The 18,384-nt window shown below is 40.2% G+C and overlaps 1 protein-coding gene across 2 annotated transcripts in view; it reads right to left on the bottom strand.

Annotated features, from left to right (window-relative positions):
• Positions 1 to 18,384, bottom strand: part of LOC139950226 (uncharacterized) — a 141,291-nt gene that overhangs the window by 37,915 nt on the left and 84,992 nt on the right. For both annotated transcript variants that reach the window (XM_071948842.1, XM_071948843.1), the window contains exons 6-9: positions 4,628 to 4,877; positions 3,982 to 4,111; positions 2,282 to 2,549; positions 1,522 to 1,725 (exon numbers count right to left, since the gene is read on the bottom strand). In XM_071948842.1, coding sequence (XP_071804943.1) covers positions 1,522 to 1,725; positions 2,282 to 2,549; positions 3,982 to 4,111; positions 4,628 to 4,877 — 852 coding nt within the window. The remainder of the gene's footprint in view (positions 1 to 1,521; positions 1,726 to 2,281; positions 2,550 to 3,981; positions 4,112 to 4,627; positions 4,878 to 18,384) is intronic.

The following is an 18,384-nucleotide window of genomic DNA, read 5'->3' as shown; positions in this document are numbered from 1 at the left end:
TAAACCGCCAGAGCCGTGCTTAAAGGGAGAGTCATTAATTCGTGGCGAGGCACGAGTTAATTAAATCCTATCATTCAGTTTTCGGTAAACATACCGGTTCTTGGAAAATTTCATCAGTTTTTGTTGTCCCATTGCAGGGGAAATTGAGAGGGATAGTTTTTGTGTATGCATGTCAGTAATCACGCTTCATTTGACAGAGGCAATTAATTGTCTCGACTAGGCAGTATTTTAGAGGAATATTTGAACTTTGTGATTTGTGACTTTTCAAAGGAAGGCTGATCAAATTGAGTTTCTTAAATTTACTTATTCAGTGCTTTATCTTCAATACAGGACAGAGGTTTTGCTTAACTGTGTTTATTTTTTATTTAACTGTAGGAGGGGGGAGAGTCATTGCTGAGGAATTGATCTGAAACAAGGATCCAATTTTTTAAAGGTTTGTGGCGTGTCTTGGATGAGCTGATAAGAGCACCAGCTATGCTCTGGAGTTTCTGATCAGCAGAGGGTAGATTGGAGTCCTAAAGCAAGACAGGGGCTTAATTAAGGGAAGTAAACATTTGTTCAAAGAAGAAGAAATTTATATTAACAAGAAAATATAATACAAAGCCACCGAATCTAAGACATTCGAAACATTAGAACTCATAGCAACTTAGAAACTAAAATGAAATTAAACAAAAGCTCTAGAGGGAAAAAAGTAATCAAATAAATATAGAAAAATATAAAAAGTAGCCACAAACTCGGAGACATAAAACCAATGAACACTTTCACCTAAATGTGAGATGTGAATGTTTGGTAACTAAACTCTTAAAATTATTAACAATAAAAACCTTTGACGGTTAGAAGCCTACTAAAGCATCTAAAAAAAACATTTTACTTTGAAGTAATGTGGTTTTGTAAAAAAGATAACATTTTTTATGCCTCAACATTTTAATCTGAGAAGCAATACCTCGTAACACTTCTTAGGTTGTGTATTCCTATAGATATTTGGTTTGTTATATTCTACTACCGCGGAGTAGCTGTTCGGGGGTTCGGGAGACTTCTCAGTTCTAAAAAGAACTGTCCTGCTTATTCACAATTACCCGGGCGGGAGGTATAGAAAATAGGCTGGGCCTACTACTACTTTAGCTCATAGGATCGTGATTAACTGTACTACCACGGAGTCAGTTCTTAAATTGGTCTCAACGTTTATTAGGGATTATTCTTTCTACATGGACATATCGTTCCGGATTTTCAGCGACATCTCAAAAATGTGACCACCTTTTAAAATTTTCAGATGTTTTATTGTGTTCAGCTACATTTATACATGAATAAAATAATCAAACGGTTCCACACAAAAAAGGTATACTATGCTTTTGAAATGAAAGTTTAAAATTAATTCAATCAATTAGGAATTAATTAACTGAATAATCAATTAAAAAGAAATGTAAATGCAGTCTAGTGCACCACAAAAAGAAAAAGAAAATGTCTACACATTTGTTTGTCACTTCATTATTCAGCTTTGAAAACAAAAATTGAAATACCTACTTTCCACACAGCGACAGCCAGACTGTAGTACAAGGGCATACACGTCAACACTCGACTGCGACATCAGCTGATCGCCAACGAGGTACGTATTGTGAGATGAGGCAATGTAGTAATGCGACAACGGTCGGGTCATGTCTTGATTGACCTCACGGTGCGCTGGATTGAAGATGTCGCCCTCGTGGCTCAGGAGGTACGAGGTGAACCCTGTGAAGAAATTTTGATTCAATACGATGTTTCCTTTACATTGACATCCGCCATGACAATTTATCGGATATTTGTATGAGAAAGACTGTTTTCGCAGCTCTATGAAATGGGCCCAAGATTTGAACCCACACTCTGTAAATTAAAAAGCTTGAGTCCATCGCCCTAGACCGCCTGGGCCTAATTTCATGGCTCTGCTTACCGTAAGCACTGAATCGGCGCTTACGGATGCAGGAGATTCTGTGCTTACGGCAAGTGTATTTCACGGCTTTCCTGCGAATTTTGGCATCTGCGCGTGCGTACTCAACATTACTAGGCATTCTTCGCTTACAAGGCTAGCGCAGAAATTCGGCGCTAGCACGTCAAGAGGGGGAATTGTGATCGTAAGCGCAGAATTCGGCGGTAAGCAGAGACATGAAATTGGGCCATGGCCACAACCCCACAAAACTCAAAAAGACTTAATCTATTAGAAAATTTGTGCATAAAAAACTCCACAAAATGACCTTAGAGTGCCTCTCTCATTGCTTTTAAATGTCCAAATGTGACAATCTATACTAACCATCAATTCCCATCCATCCGTTCTTGGCGTTTTCTGGGATGGGTTCATACGTCTGGACGAGCTCCTGGCACATATCCAGCTCTACGTCCGCTAGTCCCTGCTCCTCTTTCAAGTACTTGGCAAACTCCTCCGGCGTCATGTACCCCTTGCCGTTGCCGTACTCACTGAGGAGAAGATCCACCTCCTGCCTCGTGCTGATGGTGCGGTAGAAATGGATGAACTCCTCAAAGTCCAACTTGCCGATGTTGTCATCTTGAGAGTCGGCCTCCTGATGGAGGAAAGGATTCAGCTCAATTTAAAAAAAAAACTAATTACGAATTTTCGTGAGAACTTACTAACTTCATCATAAAGGTGTCATGGCCGAGTGGTTAAAGGATTTGGGTACCTTTTCAAAATGTCCATAGATTTACATTAAACTTACAGGGTTTGAAGATAATGATAGTGGAAAGCTTCCCTTCAAATATTACTTGCTGAGGTGCTGCAGTTTTTGAGAAACTAGTAAAATAATGTCATGGAAATACGTTTGTAAATGCTCAAAATAATTTTCGTCTCATGAGACGAAAATTATTTTCATGACATTGTTTTACTCATTTCCAAAAAACTACAGCACCTCAGCACGTAATATTTTCACGGAAGCTTTCTACTATAATTATCTTCAAACTGTGTAAGTTTAGTGTAAATCTGTGGACATTGTGTTTTTTGTCCTACAAAAGTTACATACACCCTTTAAAGTTCTTGTGGTTAAGTCATCGGAGAGTGGGTTCGAATCCCCCAAAAACTACAGAACCTCAGCAAGTAATATTTTAAGGGAAGCTGAAATCATCATTACCATCATTATCTTCAAACTGTGTGGGTTAAATGTAAATCTGTGGACATGTGTTTTGTGTCCTACAAAAAGTACCCAGACCCTTCAATGTCACCAACAAGTGTATTCACAGTGACTGTATATACACAAACCCACCCCCTCCTCTCATCCCCCGTTCCTCCTCCCCCTATACAAGCCGGTGACAATGAGAGACATTATTAAACACAAAGCCATAGGAGGTGCGATTAGCTCCACTTGACAACATTGTTGTGGAATGTAATCTATCATGACTTTCGTCACGACTCATTCACATCCGTCCTGCCATAATGAAGCTTATGCTCAATGATCCATAATAAACCACATGTATGAGTGCACCAGCATGCTTAAAGGTGTCACCACGTTTTTTAAGGGATTTGTCTTAAAGGGTATTATTTGTTTGTCTGTGGCACTTTGCAAAATAACGCATAAAACAAAAAATCACTTGGATGGAGAGTCATAAAAATTACTGGCCTTTTTTAGACAGTTTGCAGGTAAAAAAAAAACTGGCCTGTTAAAGCCGCCCTCACTACAATCTTTAAAAAATATAGCCGAACGGGCTTAAACAGGTGTGTAACTTTTTAACAGACTGTTCACGAAATTTATGGACGTGCTTGGACAGGTTTGATTTGGAATGGTACTCCAGGACTTTGAGCCTGCTGAACATTTTCGGGAATGGTGCTTCTCGACATATAAGGAAAACCGTGCAATTTCGAGGCATACTTTTGTGGATCTGTTGTGTTCTACTTTTAAAACATCTTTCCAACCATATTTGGTTTCAAATGCATTTTATAGACCAACTCGCCCGATCAAAGGCAACGTGCCACTTTAGAGTATAAGATAAAATATCTTCAAGAACCTTGAATAACTGTTTGACTTTTCTCTTGCTGAGGTTGACGTTGAGCTTGTGGAGGAGTTTCAAGACCTCGTCCATACTCAGGAGTCCGTCTCCGCTCTTATCTGCAGCCTCAAACGTGGCCTTCAACCAAGTGAGATATCATCATTAAGGAAATAACAACGACAGCAATGCTTGCGTAAATAACAAGGTTTCTTTCAATGTGCTTAAATACACAGGACACCTTTCGTAATTGTCAAAGACCAGTCTTCTCACTTGGTGTATCTCAACATATGAATGAAATAACAATTTAAGCTTAATTGGCCGTCGATATTGCGAGAGACGTAACGGAAGAAAAAACACCATTGTCACACAAGTTGTGTGCTCTCAGCAGATGCTTGACTTCAGCTGAGGTCTTGAATTCAAATCAAATGTTTTAGTGAGAAATTACTTTTTTCCCAAAAACTATGTTTCTTCAGAGGGAGCCTTTTCTCACAATGTTTCATACTATCATACAGCTCTTCATTGCTCGTTAACAAGAAAGTTTCTATGCTTAGGATTTGTTTGAGTGATTACCAATAGTGTCCGTTGCCTTTAATGATAACATGTCACTGCACTTGTGGTTTCAAGAAAGGCCAAACTTAAAAGTGTCTTCATAACAAAAGGATATCAGTCTCGTAGTTTGTTATTATTCAATCGGCGAATCTCGGACCTCATTCCTCTCATAAGATGTTTCAAGCCTCTTAGCCAGATGATAATCTCCTCCTCGGTGTCCGAGATGAGGTCTAGGGTCTCCCAGGAGGTGCCGTGGATGATAGAGAAGGCGCTCTTGGGGTTGCATTTGTTCCCGCTGGCGATGTACTTCTTAAAGGTGTCCGTGTTCAGGCCCTCCCGGATCTCTTTGATGGATTCAATGTTGACTGGGGGAATAAAAAATAAAAATAAAAAGAGAGGAATTTTTTTTATTAGGATGAATTTGTGTTCCTGCGGTGATAAAACAAAAAAGTGCTTTCAGGCAAGACCATGGGGTCCTCAAAGGGGGTTCCCCCAGGGGGGGGGGGGGGTTCCCCCATGGGATTTAGCCCAGAGAGGGGTTGGTCATGGGGTCGGTCCAGAGGGTTTGTCCAAAGGAGTTTAGACCCCTCCCTGCACTCCATGACTTTTAATTATTTTTTTTTTCAAATCCTTTTTCCTTTCTTAAACTTCAAAACTTCTGTCATCATAATGATATGCCAGTCTGCAGGGAATTGAGAAAAATAGGGGAATGTTATAAAAGTATTTCTAATGAACAGGGTTAATAATATTATGGTTTGTTTTAAATTCTTACACTGATGTGTGTTTAGCACTGTATATTTGGTACTTTCCCTAGTCCAGTGGAAAAAAATCCACGAGCATATCACTTGGGAGGAATTCGAACCAACAACTTTCACCATGCTAGAGCAGGTAAACCTATTTGCTCTTACCCTTAGACCATCGAGCCTGCCCGGTGGCTAGAGGCAGTTTCAAGCCAATATTTTAGCAGCAGGTACTGCTGATTAGATCTGGGAATTTGAGTCTGGGATTAAGAAAATTTGTTGGCTTTAAAGGCAGTGGACACTATTGGTAATTACTCAAAATAATCATTATCATAAAACCTTTCTTGATTACGAGTAACGGGGAGAGGTTGACAGTTCAAAACATTGTGAGAAACAGCTCCCTCTGAAGTGATGTAGTTTTCGAGAAAGAAGTAATTTTCCACGAATTTGATTGTGAGACCTCAGATTTAGTAGTTGAGGTCTCAAAAATCAAGCACACAACTTCGTGTGACCATGGTGTGACAAGTTTTTTTTTTTTTTTCTTTCATTAATATCTCGCAACTTCGACGACCGATTGAGCTCAAATTTTCACTTTTTTTTGTTTAATGCACATGTTGAGATACACCAAATGTGAAGACTAGTCTTTGACAATTACCAATAGTGTCCAGTGTCTTTGAGGATGTACTATGTTGTTTAGCACCTTGAACCAATTACTACAATATGTGCGCTATTGAACCAAACAAGAATACTAGTAGCCCTAGTCTCGCTACAGACCTAAATTCCGATTGGTCGCTTACGAGATACTGCTATTAAAGAACCAAACAAGAGTAATAGTAGCCGTAGTCTCGCTACAGACCTAAATTCCGATTGGTCACTTACAAGAAACCCATTCATCATCTCCACTAACCGGTTAATTTTGTTTGGTTTTGGGAGATGTCTTTTTGATTTTTCTTTGTGGGATTGTTAGAAATCATTCCTCTGATAAAATTTCTGGATCAGCACCTGCTGCTGATCCACCGACGTTTCAGATTTCAACGAGTTCGGCAAGATCTGTGCCAGTAAAACAGGTGGCTCAATAATCCATGCAGAAACTCGCAAGACTTCCCGCAAATTGAACTATGCAGCTTTCTGTGCGCCTTTTTAGTTGTTATTTTTTTTTTTCTTCTTCTTTAAGACAGCCTCAAAGTTTCGCCTGACTGCACCTACATTTTTTGTTTATCTAGGCTTCCTGTCTATTTTTTTCTTCAAATAATTGTTTACAAAAATCATGTCCCTCCTAAACCAATTTTGATGTCTCCATTTTGTAACTGTGTAATTTTATCATCTTATTAAATGTTGTATTTACTGTATATTTTCCTGTAAATCAACCCTTGGTCTCCACTGGAAATTTGTTTTTAAGGAATAAATCAAAGGAATTATTTTATTTTCATACGGCTGAGCAGAGTGTCTTGGCCGAGCAGTCTAGTACACTGAGCTGTATTTCTGGTAAATGTGGGAAATAGAATTTAGGTTCTGATCTTGACCACGGTGCTTGGTTATCCTTGAGAAATCCCGCTTAAAGCCATTATACACTTTCGGAATAGAAAAAAATAAAAATAAAAGTTCACAGATTTACAAATAACTTACAGGGTTTACAGAAGGTAATGGTAAAAGACTTCTCTTGAAATATTATTCCATGAAATGCTTTACTTTTTGAGACAACATTAAAACAATTATCAATTCTCGTTGTCGAGAATTACGGATTTATTTTAAACACATGTCATGACACGGCCAAACGTGCAGAAACGAGGTTGGGTTTTTCCTGTTATTTTCTCCCGACTTCGATGACCAATTGAGCCTAAATTTTCACAGGTTTGTTATTTTATATATAAGTTGTGATACACGAAGTGTGGGCCTTTGGACAACACTGTTTACCGAAAGTGTCCAATGGCTTTAAGGTGTTTTAATCAAATTTTTGGCCATGACATGAATCCCTACTCACTTTGAATGAAGGTGTGTGTAATATAATTTACCTAGTGAAGTGTCAGCTTCATTAGTTGTAAATTTGCCGAAAAATAGTGAAAATCACAGAGCAGTGTTTTCAGGAGAGGATCACGTAAATCCATAGTATGCTTAAATCATTTCTCAAAAACTACAGCACCTCAGCAAGTCATATTTTGAGGGAAGCTTTCTGCCATCATTATCTTTAAACCGTGTAGGTTTAATGTTAATCTATGTAGGTTTGTGTTTTGTGTCGTACAAGAAGTACCCAAACCCTTTAAACCATAATCCATGTTGTGTAATAGACGTACAAGAACACTTAATTGCTGAGAGAATGAGCCTCCCATATTATGTCAGGCACGGCTGGCTGCAGATTGCACTACATCACCTTGTAAGCTTTTAAAATGTGCTGTATAAATTGGTCTCATAATTCAAACATAGCCCCGCATACCCTTCATAATAGACTGTGCAAGTCTCGCGCGCACCGGAGCGAGAAAACACGACAACTGAAGAACTTTATTTTTTTGTGAATCAAATCTTTGCTTTAATTTATTCTTAATGCCGAATCTGAACAACAAAAATACCCATTAGAGCTTGTTTAAATAAGTTTGAGCTTTTTAAACAAATACACAATTATCGGTTAAAGTCTATGTATGGACACAAGTAAAACTCTGGGACAAGGATGTTTGTTTGATTTTAAATGTTTTGAAACCCCTTTTGTAAATCTACGCCCGAATGTGAAACTACTAAAAGCTGGTTTATACGCGGACGCACGATGGTCGCAAGGGCGTTAGATAAACGCGTGACGCATTTTAAAGAGGAAACCGACGCCCAAGCGACCAATGAAAAGGCTTTCCACCCCGCGCGGCCAAAACAAGCGTCTGCGTAAGTTTCTTGATCGGAGATGGGCACAAATTCTTAATTTTTTACAACTAACCTGACCTGAGGTCAAGTTTAAATATCGATTTTTCTTCGTTATTATGTTGACTTTATTTTTACTTTTATATATGTTGTTAATTAGTATTACATTTTTAACAACATATGTCATTTTTATGGTCATAAACTACAGTAGACTAAAGTAATGGACGAAACAAAATCTCCCCAACGTAAAACTCCATAAGGTTGGGACCACAATGGTCCCGGAAGTTCAAATCTGCGCGAGACTTGCACAGTCTATAGACCTTGTGCACATGACGTCATTTCAGTAGGGCGCCCTCACCTAGAGGTCAAAAGGAGGTTGTTCATTGGCTAATACTGTGCGCCGCGCGTACAAATCCGTGCGTCTCGATTGTTTCGTCACCGTTTTTCCTCTAAGATGGCGGCTGGATGACGTCAATGCATAAGGTCTATAATGAATGTGTGAGAAGTCCAGCATGCACATAACACGCTTATATAAGAACTGCCTTTTTTTTTTTCCCTCCAAACATTACCACTACTAGCTGCTATAAATTCGACTCATGGTAAATTGGAAACTGGCTTAAGTCAACAAATCCTTGATTGTCGCACTTACAAGTGCCAAAAGCTGTTTACTGAACACCCCCTCCCCACACCATAAATCCTTCACTAATTGGGGTGGAAGATAATTTGTTTTAGATTCAAACAGGTAACGTCAAAAACATTTGAAAACAGACAAAATTCCAATGCAAAATCTTCCGAGTGCTTAAAATGAAGGGAAAAAAATATCTACAGCAAACTGCTTTAACCAAAAGAACCCAATGGTATTTTAAAAGAACCCAATGGTATTCCAAAAGAAATTTAATGGTCTGGTGTTTCGACCCTAGGAGAGTCTTTCTAGCTCGAAAAAGGCTAAGTGACAACACAGGTATTTTGGCTGGTAACCTTATTCTGGTAAGCATAGTTTTGTTGTGCTTAGCTACTTTTTGTGCTCAAGCAGCCCTGGGCCCAATTTCATAGCGCTGCTTAACGGTAAGCAAATTTGCATGCTTACTGTAGCAGAAAAATTTGCTTAAGCCTTATAGCGTATTTCACAGGTAAGCAGAAAAATTGGGCGGCCATAGTGCGTGTTTACCGTGGAATTGCATTGTGACGTCATTTATTTCCGTGCGGTAAGCACCGGAAGGTAAGCATGCCTTTTCGTGTGCTTACGGTTAGCAGCGCTATGAAATAGAAATTGCACAGTAAGCACAAAATCGGCCGCTAAGCAGCGCTATGAAATTGGGCCCAGATGGTTTACCAAACATTTTTAACAGTAACCTCTGTTCACCATCGGTGTCCAATTCCTTGCACTTACATCTCAAAGTACTAGGTGCTTTACAGTGCGAAGTAAGCGAACGAATAAGAAAATATATAAATAACAGTAAACTTGCGGATAAAGAGGGAGTAGTCATACCCGCAGGTTTACTATTATTTTATAGTTTTTCTTATTACTCACAACATGCAAAGCTTCAAATATCACTCAGAGCCATGAAATTGGACCTCGGTTTTATGTTATAAATGTATCTTCAAATACTATTGGCATGTCTCCATGGGCCACCGGCTCTCTGCTTACCACTGGATTCTGCGCTTAACAAAGTGCAGCAAGTGAAGAATTATGTAGTAAGCAGAGCCGTGAAATTGAACCCATGGGTTATATGATGTTCTATGTGTATCTTCGAACACTACGTGCATGTCTCCATGGGCAGCCACTGGCTCAATGTGCCAAAGGGACTCTTTGCTTACCACGGACCCGATGTGCTTTACACTGCGACGTGAGAGAAGAGTTCTGCAGTACGCCGAGCCATGAAACTGGACACCAGTTTATGTTATAAATGTATCTTTACACACGTCAGGCATGTCTCCATGGGCAGCCACTGGCTCAATGTGCCAAAGGGACTCTGCTTACCACGGACCCGATGTGCTTTACAGTGCGCAGCGAGAGAAGAGTTCTGCAGTACGCCGAGCCATGAAACTGGACACCAGTTTATGTTATAAATGTATCTTCACACACGTCAGGCATGTCTCCATGGGCAGCCACTGGTTCAATCAAAAAGACCCTTTCCAGCAACACTTTGTAAACCCCATTATGTCAACTCTTCAACCTCAGTAACTCAACAGGGGGTCCTGTCATTTAGGTGTCAATATGATCTGATACACCGCGACAAAATCCTGGCACTTCTCAGGTAAACAGCATCAAAAGCCAAACATTTTTAACATTAACCTCTCTTTACCAAATTTCATGGCTCTGACCACGGAATTATGGCGCTTACATCCCAAAGTAATGTGTGTTTTACAGAGCGCTGCAAGCAAGCAGCGAACAATTCTGCTGTAGGCAGAGCCATTAAAGTGGACCCATGGGTTTTGTTCAATGTGTCTTTGAACACTACAGGCATGTCTCCGTAGGCAGCCACTGGCTCAATGAGCCAAAGAGACTCTTTCCCGCAACACTTTGTAAATCCCCATTGCGGTCAACTCTTGAACCTCAGTAACTCAAATAGGGAATACTGTCATTTAGGTGTCGATATGATTCTGATACACTGCGAAAAAATCCTGGCACTTCTCATGTACACAGCACCCAAGGTGAAGACGCATTGGCATTGATATAAATGTGAAGACAGCTGTAACACATTGGCATTGATATCAATGAGATGTCTTAAAGGCACTGGACACTATTGGTAACTACTCAAAATAATTGTTAGCATAAAAACTTACTTGGTAACGAGTGATAGAGAGCTGTTGATAGTATAAATCGTTTTGAGAAACGGCTCTCTCTGAGGTAGTTTTTGAGAAAGGAGTAATTTCTCACTAAAACGTTTGAATTGAATTAGGCATCTGAAAGCACACAACTTGTGAAACAAAGATGTTTTTTCTCCATTTTATTCTTTTGGAACTTCGACGACCAATTGAGTTCAACTTTTCACAAGTTTGTTACTTTATGCATATAGGCCTATGCTAAGATCACCAAGTGAGAAGACTGGTCTTTGTCAATTACCAAAGGTGTCAGGTGCCTTTAAAGCCATTGGACCCTTTCGGTAAACAGTGTTGTCCAAGGCCCACACTTTGTATACCACAACTTCTATATCAAACAACAAACCTGTGAAAATTTAGGCTCAATCGGTCATGGGAGTCGGGAGAAAACAACGGAAAAACCCACCCTTGTTTCCGCGCGTTTCGCCGTGTCATGACATGTGTTTAAAATAAATCCGTAATTCTCGTTAACGAGAATTTATATTGTTTTGCTGTTTTCTCAAAAAGTAAAGCATGGAATAATATTTCAAGAGAAGTCTTTCACCATTGCCTTCTGTAAACCCTGCAAGTTATTTGTAAATCTGTGAACTTTTATATTTTTTTTCTGAACCGAAAGGGTCCAATGCCTTTAAAGGCAAAGTATACATTTTGTTTTTTGGAACAGTTTGATTGTTTTTATCCTATAGAAATGTAGATGTATACTATGAAACAACCATGTGAAATTTCATTTCAAAGTGGGCCCCGTTTTTTTTTCAGTGATATCACTGAAAAAAACGGAGTGAATATTATTTCCCTGCAGGAAGACAATAACCCTATAATAGGAATACACAGATTCAAATTTTGGGGCACAAAAACTGATTTTAACTTTTTTTACATAACCACATTATGAAATGCTTCTCAAAACCCTTCATACATATCCAAGGCTGTTGTAGGCTTCAAACCAAAAGTTTATATTGCCATTTATGTTATGAGCATAGAGCTACATATATATATTGACTACAGCGCTAACTTGCTCTGCGCGTGTTGAAGCCACCCTAGGCGCAGACATGTTTAATGTGTTGCGTGACTTGGGAACAGTTTTAGTTATAAGAGAACACACATTGGCGCGATTTTCTAAACTTAGGTGTGTGCACTTCCGTACGCGACTGCCCATTCGCGTACGTCCGCGCTACGAAAACCCTAAGTTTGACTTGATTGACATACTAAAAAAGTATACGCGTCTTTTAAACATGACGCACTTGACGATCGCAGTTTGTACGCTCCTATCATTAGATTGTGCATTCACATTCGCTGCATTTTTGGGTTCGATAACACGTAGAAAAGAACAAACGCACTATCATGCAAACAGCCGTACAATTGCCGTACAAAATTTCAAGCTTTTGTATTGGTTTGTACATAAACATGGATGCGCCCACACGGCTTCAAAACCTTAGTGCGTGTATAACGGGGTGTTAGCGCTCTGGTCAATATATATAGCTCTATAGTTAAGGGTGATTACAAAACGAACAACTTCCCTTTAATGAGCAAATTAACCAAGTTTTGATTTTCTTTTAGCAGAAAGTGCAATTTTTTATTAGCAAGGAGCATCGCAAACTACCACTGTTGAACTCGGCTAGAATAAAATGAAAAGTACAGCTTTTCATTCGGAGAAAAATGGTGATAAGTTGTTCCAAACCTCTAGAAATTTCTATTTTTTTTTCTTCCAGATAGTATTCAATTCAAATCCTGAGATATGCTCCCCAACTACTTGTATTTCAAGTCGCTGCGAGCGTCAACATGTACAGCAGGTGATTCATAAAATCTTAAAATAGCTCCGTTTCACACCCCGGCCCGTGAAGTCTAAAATGAACGGCTAGGTAATGAATCAAGCGGTGAGGTGTCTGGCTAGTTGACAATGAGTAGGAGGTTTAAAGTGAGCAAGTGTTGAAAACTGAACCAGAAACCAATCGTACACACAAGTGTGGAACCTACGACATCCAAATCATACAACCAAGCGTTGGAACCTAGCATACAACCAATCGCACAACCAAGCCTAAGGTGTCTGGCTAATTGACAATGAATAGGAGGTTTAAAGTGAGCAGGTGTTGAAAACTGAACTAGAAAAACAATGGTACAACCAAGTGTGGAACCTATAAGATCCAATCGTACAACCAAGCAGGGAACCTAGCATACAACCAATCGCACAACCAAGCCTAAGGTGTCTGGCTAATTGACAATGAATAGGAGGTTTAAAGTGAGCAGGTGTTGAAAACTGAACTAGAAAAACAATGGTACAACCAAGTGTGGAACCTATAAGATCCAATCGTACAACCAAGCAGGGAACCTAGCATACAACCAATCGCACAACCAAGCCTAAGGTGTCTGGCTAGTTGACAATGAATAGGAGGTTTAAAGTGAGCAGGTGTTGAAAACTGAACTAGAAAAACAATGGTACAACCAAGTGTGGAACCTATAAGATCCAATCGTACAACCAAGCAGGGAACCTAGCATACAACCAATCGCACAACCAAGCCTAAGGTGTCTGGCTAGTTGACAATGAGTAGGAGGTTTAAAGTGGGCAAGTGTTGAAAACTGAACCAGAAAATCAAAGGTACATCCAAGTGTGGAGGAGCCATCACACGTAACTAAGCCTGGCGAAACTGAGCAAGCAACCAATCGGACACCCTAGCGTGGAACCTACAGCACGTAACCAATAAGCCATTTGCAAGTTAGCTTTGAGTTATGTCTGGTACAATGACTTGCTTAGTCTAAAGTTACCACTTACATTTGAATTCCTCAGACTTGAGAGACAGTTGCTACAGTATGTCAAATGGTTTGGAGCAAGCCTTTGCAGAGCAACCTACAGATGAGCAAAACCCTGGAACCATTGTGCCATACTAATTCATTTAGAATTGTGTTTGGTTTTGCGACGTTGCTTACGTAACTAGCAAAAGCTTGACCCTAGTCATGTGACATAGCAATAGTCTAATAGTCGATAGTCTAAGGAAATCAAATGTAAGTGGTACATACATACAAATGATATATACATAAAAATGTCTGCCTACATTTCCTGTAACCTCTTTTTCAATTTAAGTTTAATATAATCATGAGGATGGTCAGGTTATGAAGCCCGGGAAGAAAGAAAATTCAGACGACCGTCCTCATTTGTCAAAGAAGTGGGTCAGTCGCTCACAGCAATTCATTCACCCACCTCCATTGGGAATAGAGATCAAAAAGTAGTTCTTGTTTCATCAAGCCATACATTAATGCAAATTGATGGGTACCTTGGTTAGATCGGTAGCGAAAACATCTCGCAAATATTGTGGACGTGCTCCGGCAACAACTTTTGGTTTTCTTCATTGGTTCCGTAATAAAAATTCTGGAGCGACTTGCTGAGTTGCATTACTTTGGGAAGATCATGATTTCGTTCACCAGTTTTTTATGAGAGCAGCTCATAGTCGAATCCCACATTAATAACATCACATAACTTTATAGGGAGGGTGAACCTTAATAAATAGCCATAAAAACTTAGTTGTATTTCAATTATGGATCTTTGGTGTTTATTAGCGATATCCTCAAAATGCTACCACCTTAACAGGTTAGTTTAATTGTAATAATCTACATTTGTAAAGGATTAAAACCATACAACAGTATAATAAATAAAATAAAAATAAAAAAAATAAAAAATCAAAGGTATACTTTGCCTTTACAAACAAAACTTAAGCTCCTTAACTTTATATGTACGTACATTCTCAGTGAAGCATGTTTTAGATTATTTCTTCTTGCATCGTGACGTTTACAAAAAGAAATATTGGTTTACTCACTGACCGTTAAGTGCAAAGAAATTATAAAACATCATGTTGTATTATTTATGATTAGTTTATAATATCATACACATGTTGGCCATGGACCACAAGAAAGGCTGACTTCTCAGCGCCAAAGTAATGAACTTGAAAGCAACGGTTGGGTTACGCTTGATAACCAAATATACAAATGGTTCTCCGTACAAATTTCCTCTTCACTTATTTTGTCTTGTTAGTTAGGGTTGTCAATCTATTGCAGCGAAACTAGGGCAAACATTCAGGGGGCCTAAAATGGTGCACCTTTCTAGGTGTGTATTTCTGGAAAATTGAAACTGTAGTCCCCGTTTGTAAATTTTCTCAAATATCGGTAGGCCCTATTTTAGTTATACCGGGGTTGCTTGATCAATGGCACCACAAAACTAGGGCAAACATTCAGGGGGCCTAAATTGGTGCTCCTTTCTAGGAGGTAATTCTGGCAAATTGAAACTGTAATTTTTCTCAAATATCGGTAGGCCCTATTTTAGTTATACCAGGGTTGCTTGATCAATGGCACCACAAAACTAGGGCAAACATTCAGGGGGCCTAAAATGGTGCTCCTTTCTAGGGGGTACTTCTGGCAAATTGAAACTGTAGTTCAGAATTTTTCTCAAATACTCCCTTTTTAGTTATACCAGGGTTCTTGCTTGATCAATCGCATCACAAAACTAGGGTAAACATTTAGGGGGCAGAAAGTGGTGCACCTTTATAGGGGGGTACTTCTAGTAGTCGATTGAAACTGAAGTTTCCGCTCGTAGTTTTCTCAAATACGCCCCCTTTTCAGCTTACTTGCTATGAACTAAGCTTGTTTCAAAACTTTGAACGTGATTTTCTCCAAGCACCGAGTTTTGGCTGTGATACGTCAGTTTGTTGCATGACTGACAAACTCAACTAATGCAGCCATTTTGCAGCCGCAGTTGTGACACTTTGTGTCATTGTAAACACTTTGTGTTTATCTATAGAGAATTGTTTTAAATGTTACTCTGTCAGCGCCAACGAGAATTGTTTTGATGAATTTGGCGCTATATAAATTTTTACTATTATCATTATTACTAAGCAACACACTCAACCATTACTGCTGCGTTCTCCGGATAGGACGTAAAGTTATAGGTTTCATGTGTTGTGTAATGTATGCAAATCAACCCAGTACACACTTATAAAAAAAAACCACAAGGGTCGCCCCGGTGTTCCTGGTTTGATTGGCAGCATATTGCACCACAGGTTAACCATTACATTGTGCTATGTAAAGAGAGAGATGTAGCTCAACAAACCTTGCAGGAAAAACACTGAATAATGAAGCGCCATGAGCATCCCAGAGTTACTGATTTGAGAGCTAGAAGCCACTACTTTTATTATTAATATTAGAAGCCTTTCAGAAAAACTTCCTTGCAGCTCATCTACTATCATCGTTAAAGGGTTTGAAAACAAGACCAATAAACAAACCTCGTCCCCTCACGTCTCAAGGTTATAAAAATACAGTGTCAAATTTGATCCGTCTTTAAGTGTGAAAATCTAAAGGGGAGCTTCCTGGAGACCTTTTCCCCATGAAGTCCGTCTCTCGCCAGAAGTGTGAACCTCTTGGGGGAGCGTTGAGGGTCAGTACTAATTAGATTTCCGATACAGTGTCAGCGCGTGAATATTGATGTTCCACCTTGTGATTTCTCCGTTGTCATCTTACATAAGACAACAGTTATAACATTCTGCATCTGATTGTGTAATATATGAAGGTGGTTAACTTGTATATCATTGGAGACACCGTTTAGCCCACATCTCGAAGGAATGTACATGTAGAATGCAAATTGAATTTTAGTTGGTCAGGGTCAATGGAAATAGACCTTATCGCAAATACTCGGTACACGCACGTTAGGAGTGGAATGAGGTAATAATAATAATGATAATAAAGAACACTTAATAGAGCGCCGGTATCCGCCTCAGGAAGGCGCTCATGGCGCTTGAGGAGAGAAAGACAAATAAGGACTGAGGATTGTGTGAGTATGCTTGTTTGAACAGGGGAGATTTTAAGTTTGTCTTGAATGTTGTGATGGATGGAGATGATTTGACAGTCAGTGGGAGTTGGTTCCACACCCGGGCTGATGCCACAGAAAATGCCCTATTGCCCCAAAGAGTGGAAGTTCTGTGCTGATGAAGCATCATGAGCTCATTAGAAACGCAGTCCGGTGTGTGCTGAGGTGTATGGGTGGATGAGGTTGATGAGGTATTCTGGAGCATTGTTGTGAAGAATTTTGAAAATGAATAGGGCAATTTTGTCCTGAATCCTGTGAGGTGCATGCTGGTCTGCGCAATGGGTATTTGCGAAAAGATCTAGACCCCCCCTTATGGTCGATGAGAAGGTAGGGGGGGGGGGGTAAAATGTCACATAAATAAACATAGTACATGCAGTATGGATCAACCTTTGCGTGAATGTTTATGTAAAACACATTTCAAAACTCCGCTCTACTTAATGTTAAAACAAAATTCTTCTTGCCAAACCTCAAAAGTTTATTTTGCTCACAAAAAACTGAATATAGTGAGCTTTTAAACACCTATTAACATTGTAGGCCTGGAAGTATTGCTCTCCCAGCCAAACACTTTACAACAAAAACCTCCAGGCCAGCCAAATACTTTAATAAAAAAAAACCTCCATGCCACCCCTCCCAGCCAGACACTTTACTACAAAAACCTCCACTCCACCCCTCCCAGCCAGACACTTTACTACAAAAACCTCCATGCCACCCCTCCCAGCCAGACACTTTACTACAAAAACCTCCATGCCACCCCCCTCCCAGCCACACACTTTACTACAAAAACCTCCACTCCACCCCTCCAAGCCAGACACTTTACTACAAAAACCTCCACTCCACCCCTCCCAGCCAGACACTTAACCACAAAAACCTCCATGCCACCCCTCCCAGCCAGACACTTTACTACAAAAACCTCCATGCTACCCCCTCCCAGCCACACAGGCACACACTTTACTACAAAAACCTCCATGCCTCCCCCCTCTCAGCCAGACACTTTACTACAAAAACCTCAATGCCACCCCTCCCAGCCAGACACTTTACTACAAAGACCTCAATGCCACCCCTCCCAGCCAGACACTTAACTACAAAAACCCTCAATGCCAACCCCTCCCAGCCAGACACTTTACTACAAAAACCTCCACGCCACCCCTCCCAGCCACACACTTTACTACAAAAACCTCCACTCCACCCCTCCCAGCCAGACACTTTACTACAAAAACCTCCACTCCACCCCTCCCAGCCAGACACTTTACTACAAAACCTCCGTGCCACCCCTCCCAGCCAGACACTTTACTACAAAAACCTCCATGCCACCCCTCCCAGCCAGACACTTTACTACAAAAACCTCCATGCCACCCAGGCCAGCCAGACACTTTACTACAAAAACCTCAATGCCACCCCCTCCCAGCCAGACACTTTACTACAAAAACCTCAATGCCACCCCTCCCAGCCAGACACTCTACAACAAAAACCTCCATGCCACCCCCTCCCAGCCAAACACTTTACTACAAAAACCTCCATGCCACCCAGGCCAGCCAAACACTTTACTAAAAAAAAAAACTCCATGCCACCCCCTCCCAGCCAGACCCTCTACAACAAAAACCTCCACTCCACCCCTCTCAGCCAGAC

The sequence above is a fragment of the Asterias amurensis genome, chromosome 18 (genome assembly GCF_032118995.1).
Source record: "Asterias amurensis chromosome 18, ASM3211899v1".
Classification (NCBI taxonomy): Eukaryota; Metazoa; Echinodermata; class Asteroidea; order Forcipulatida; family Asteriidae; genus Asterias; species Asterias amurensis.
Note: the sequence above shows the minus strand (reverse complement) of the source record. Positions and strands in the feature narration are given on the sequence as shown.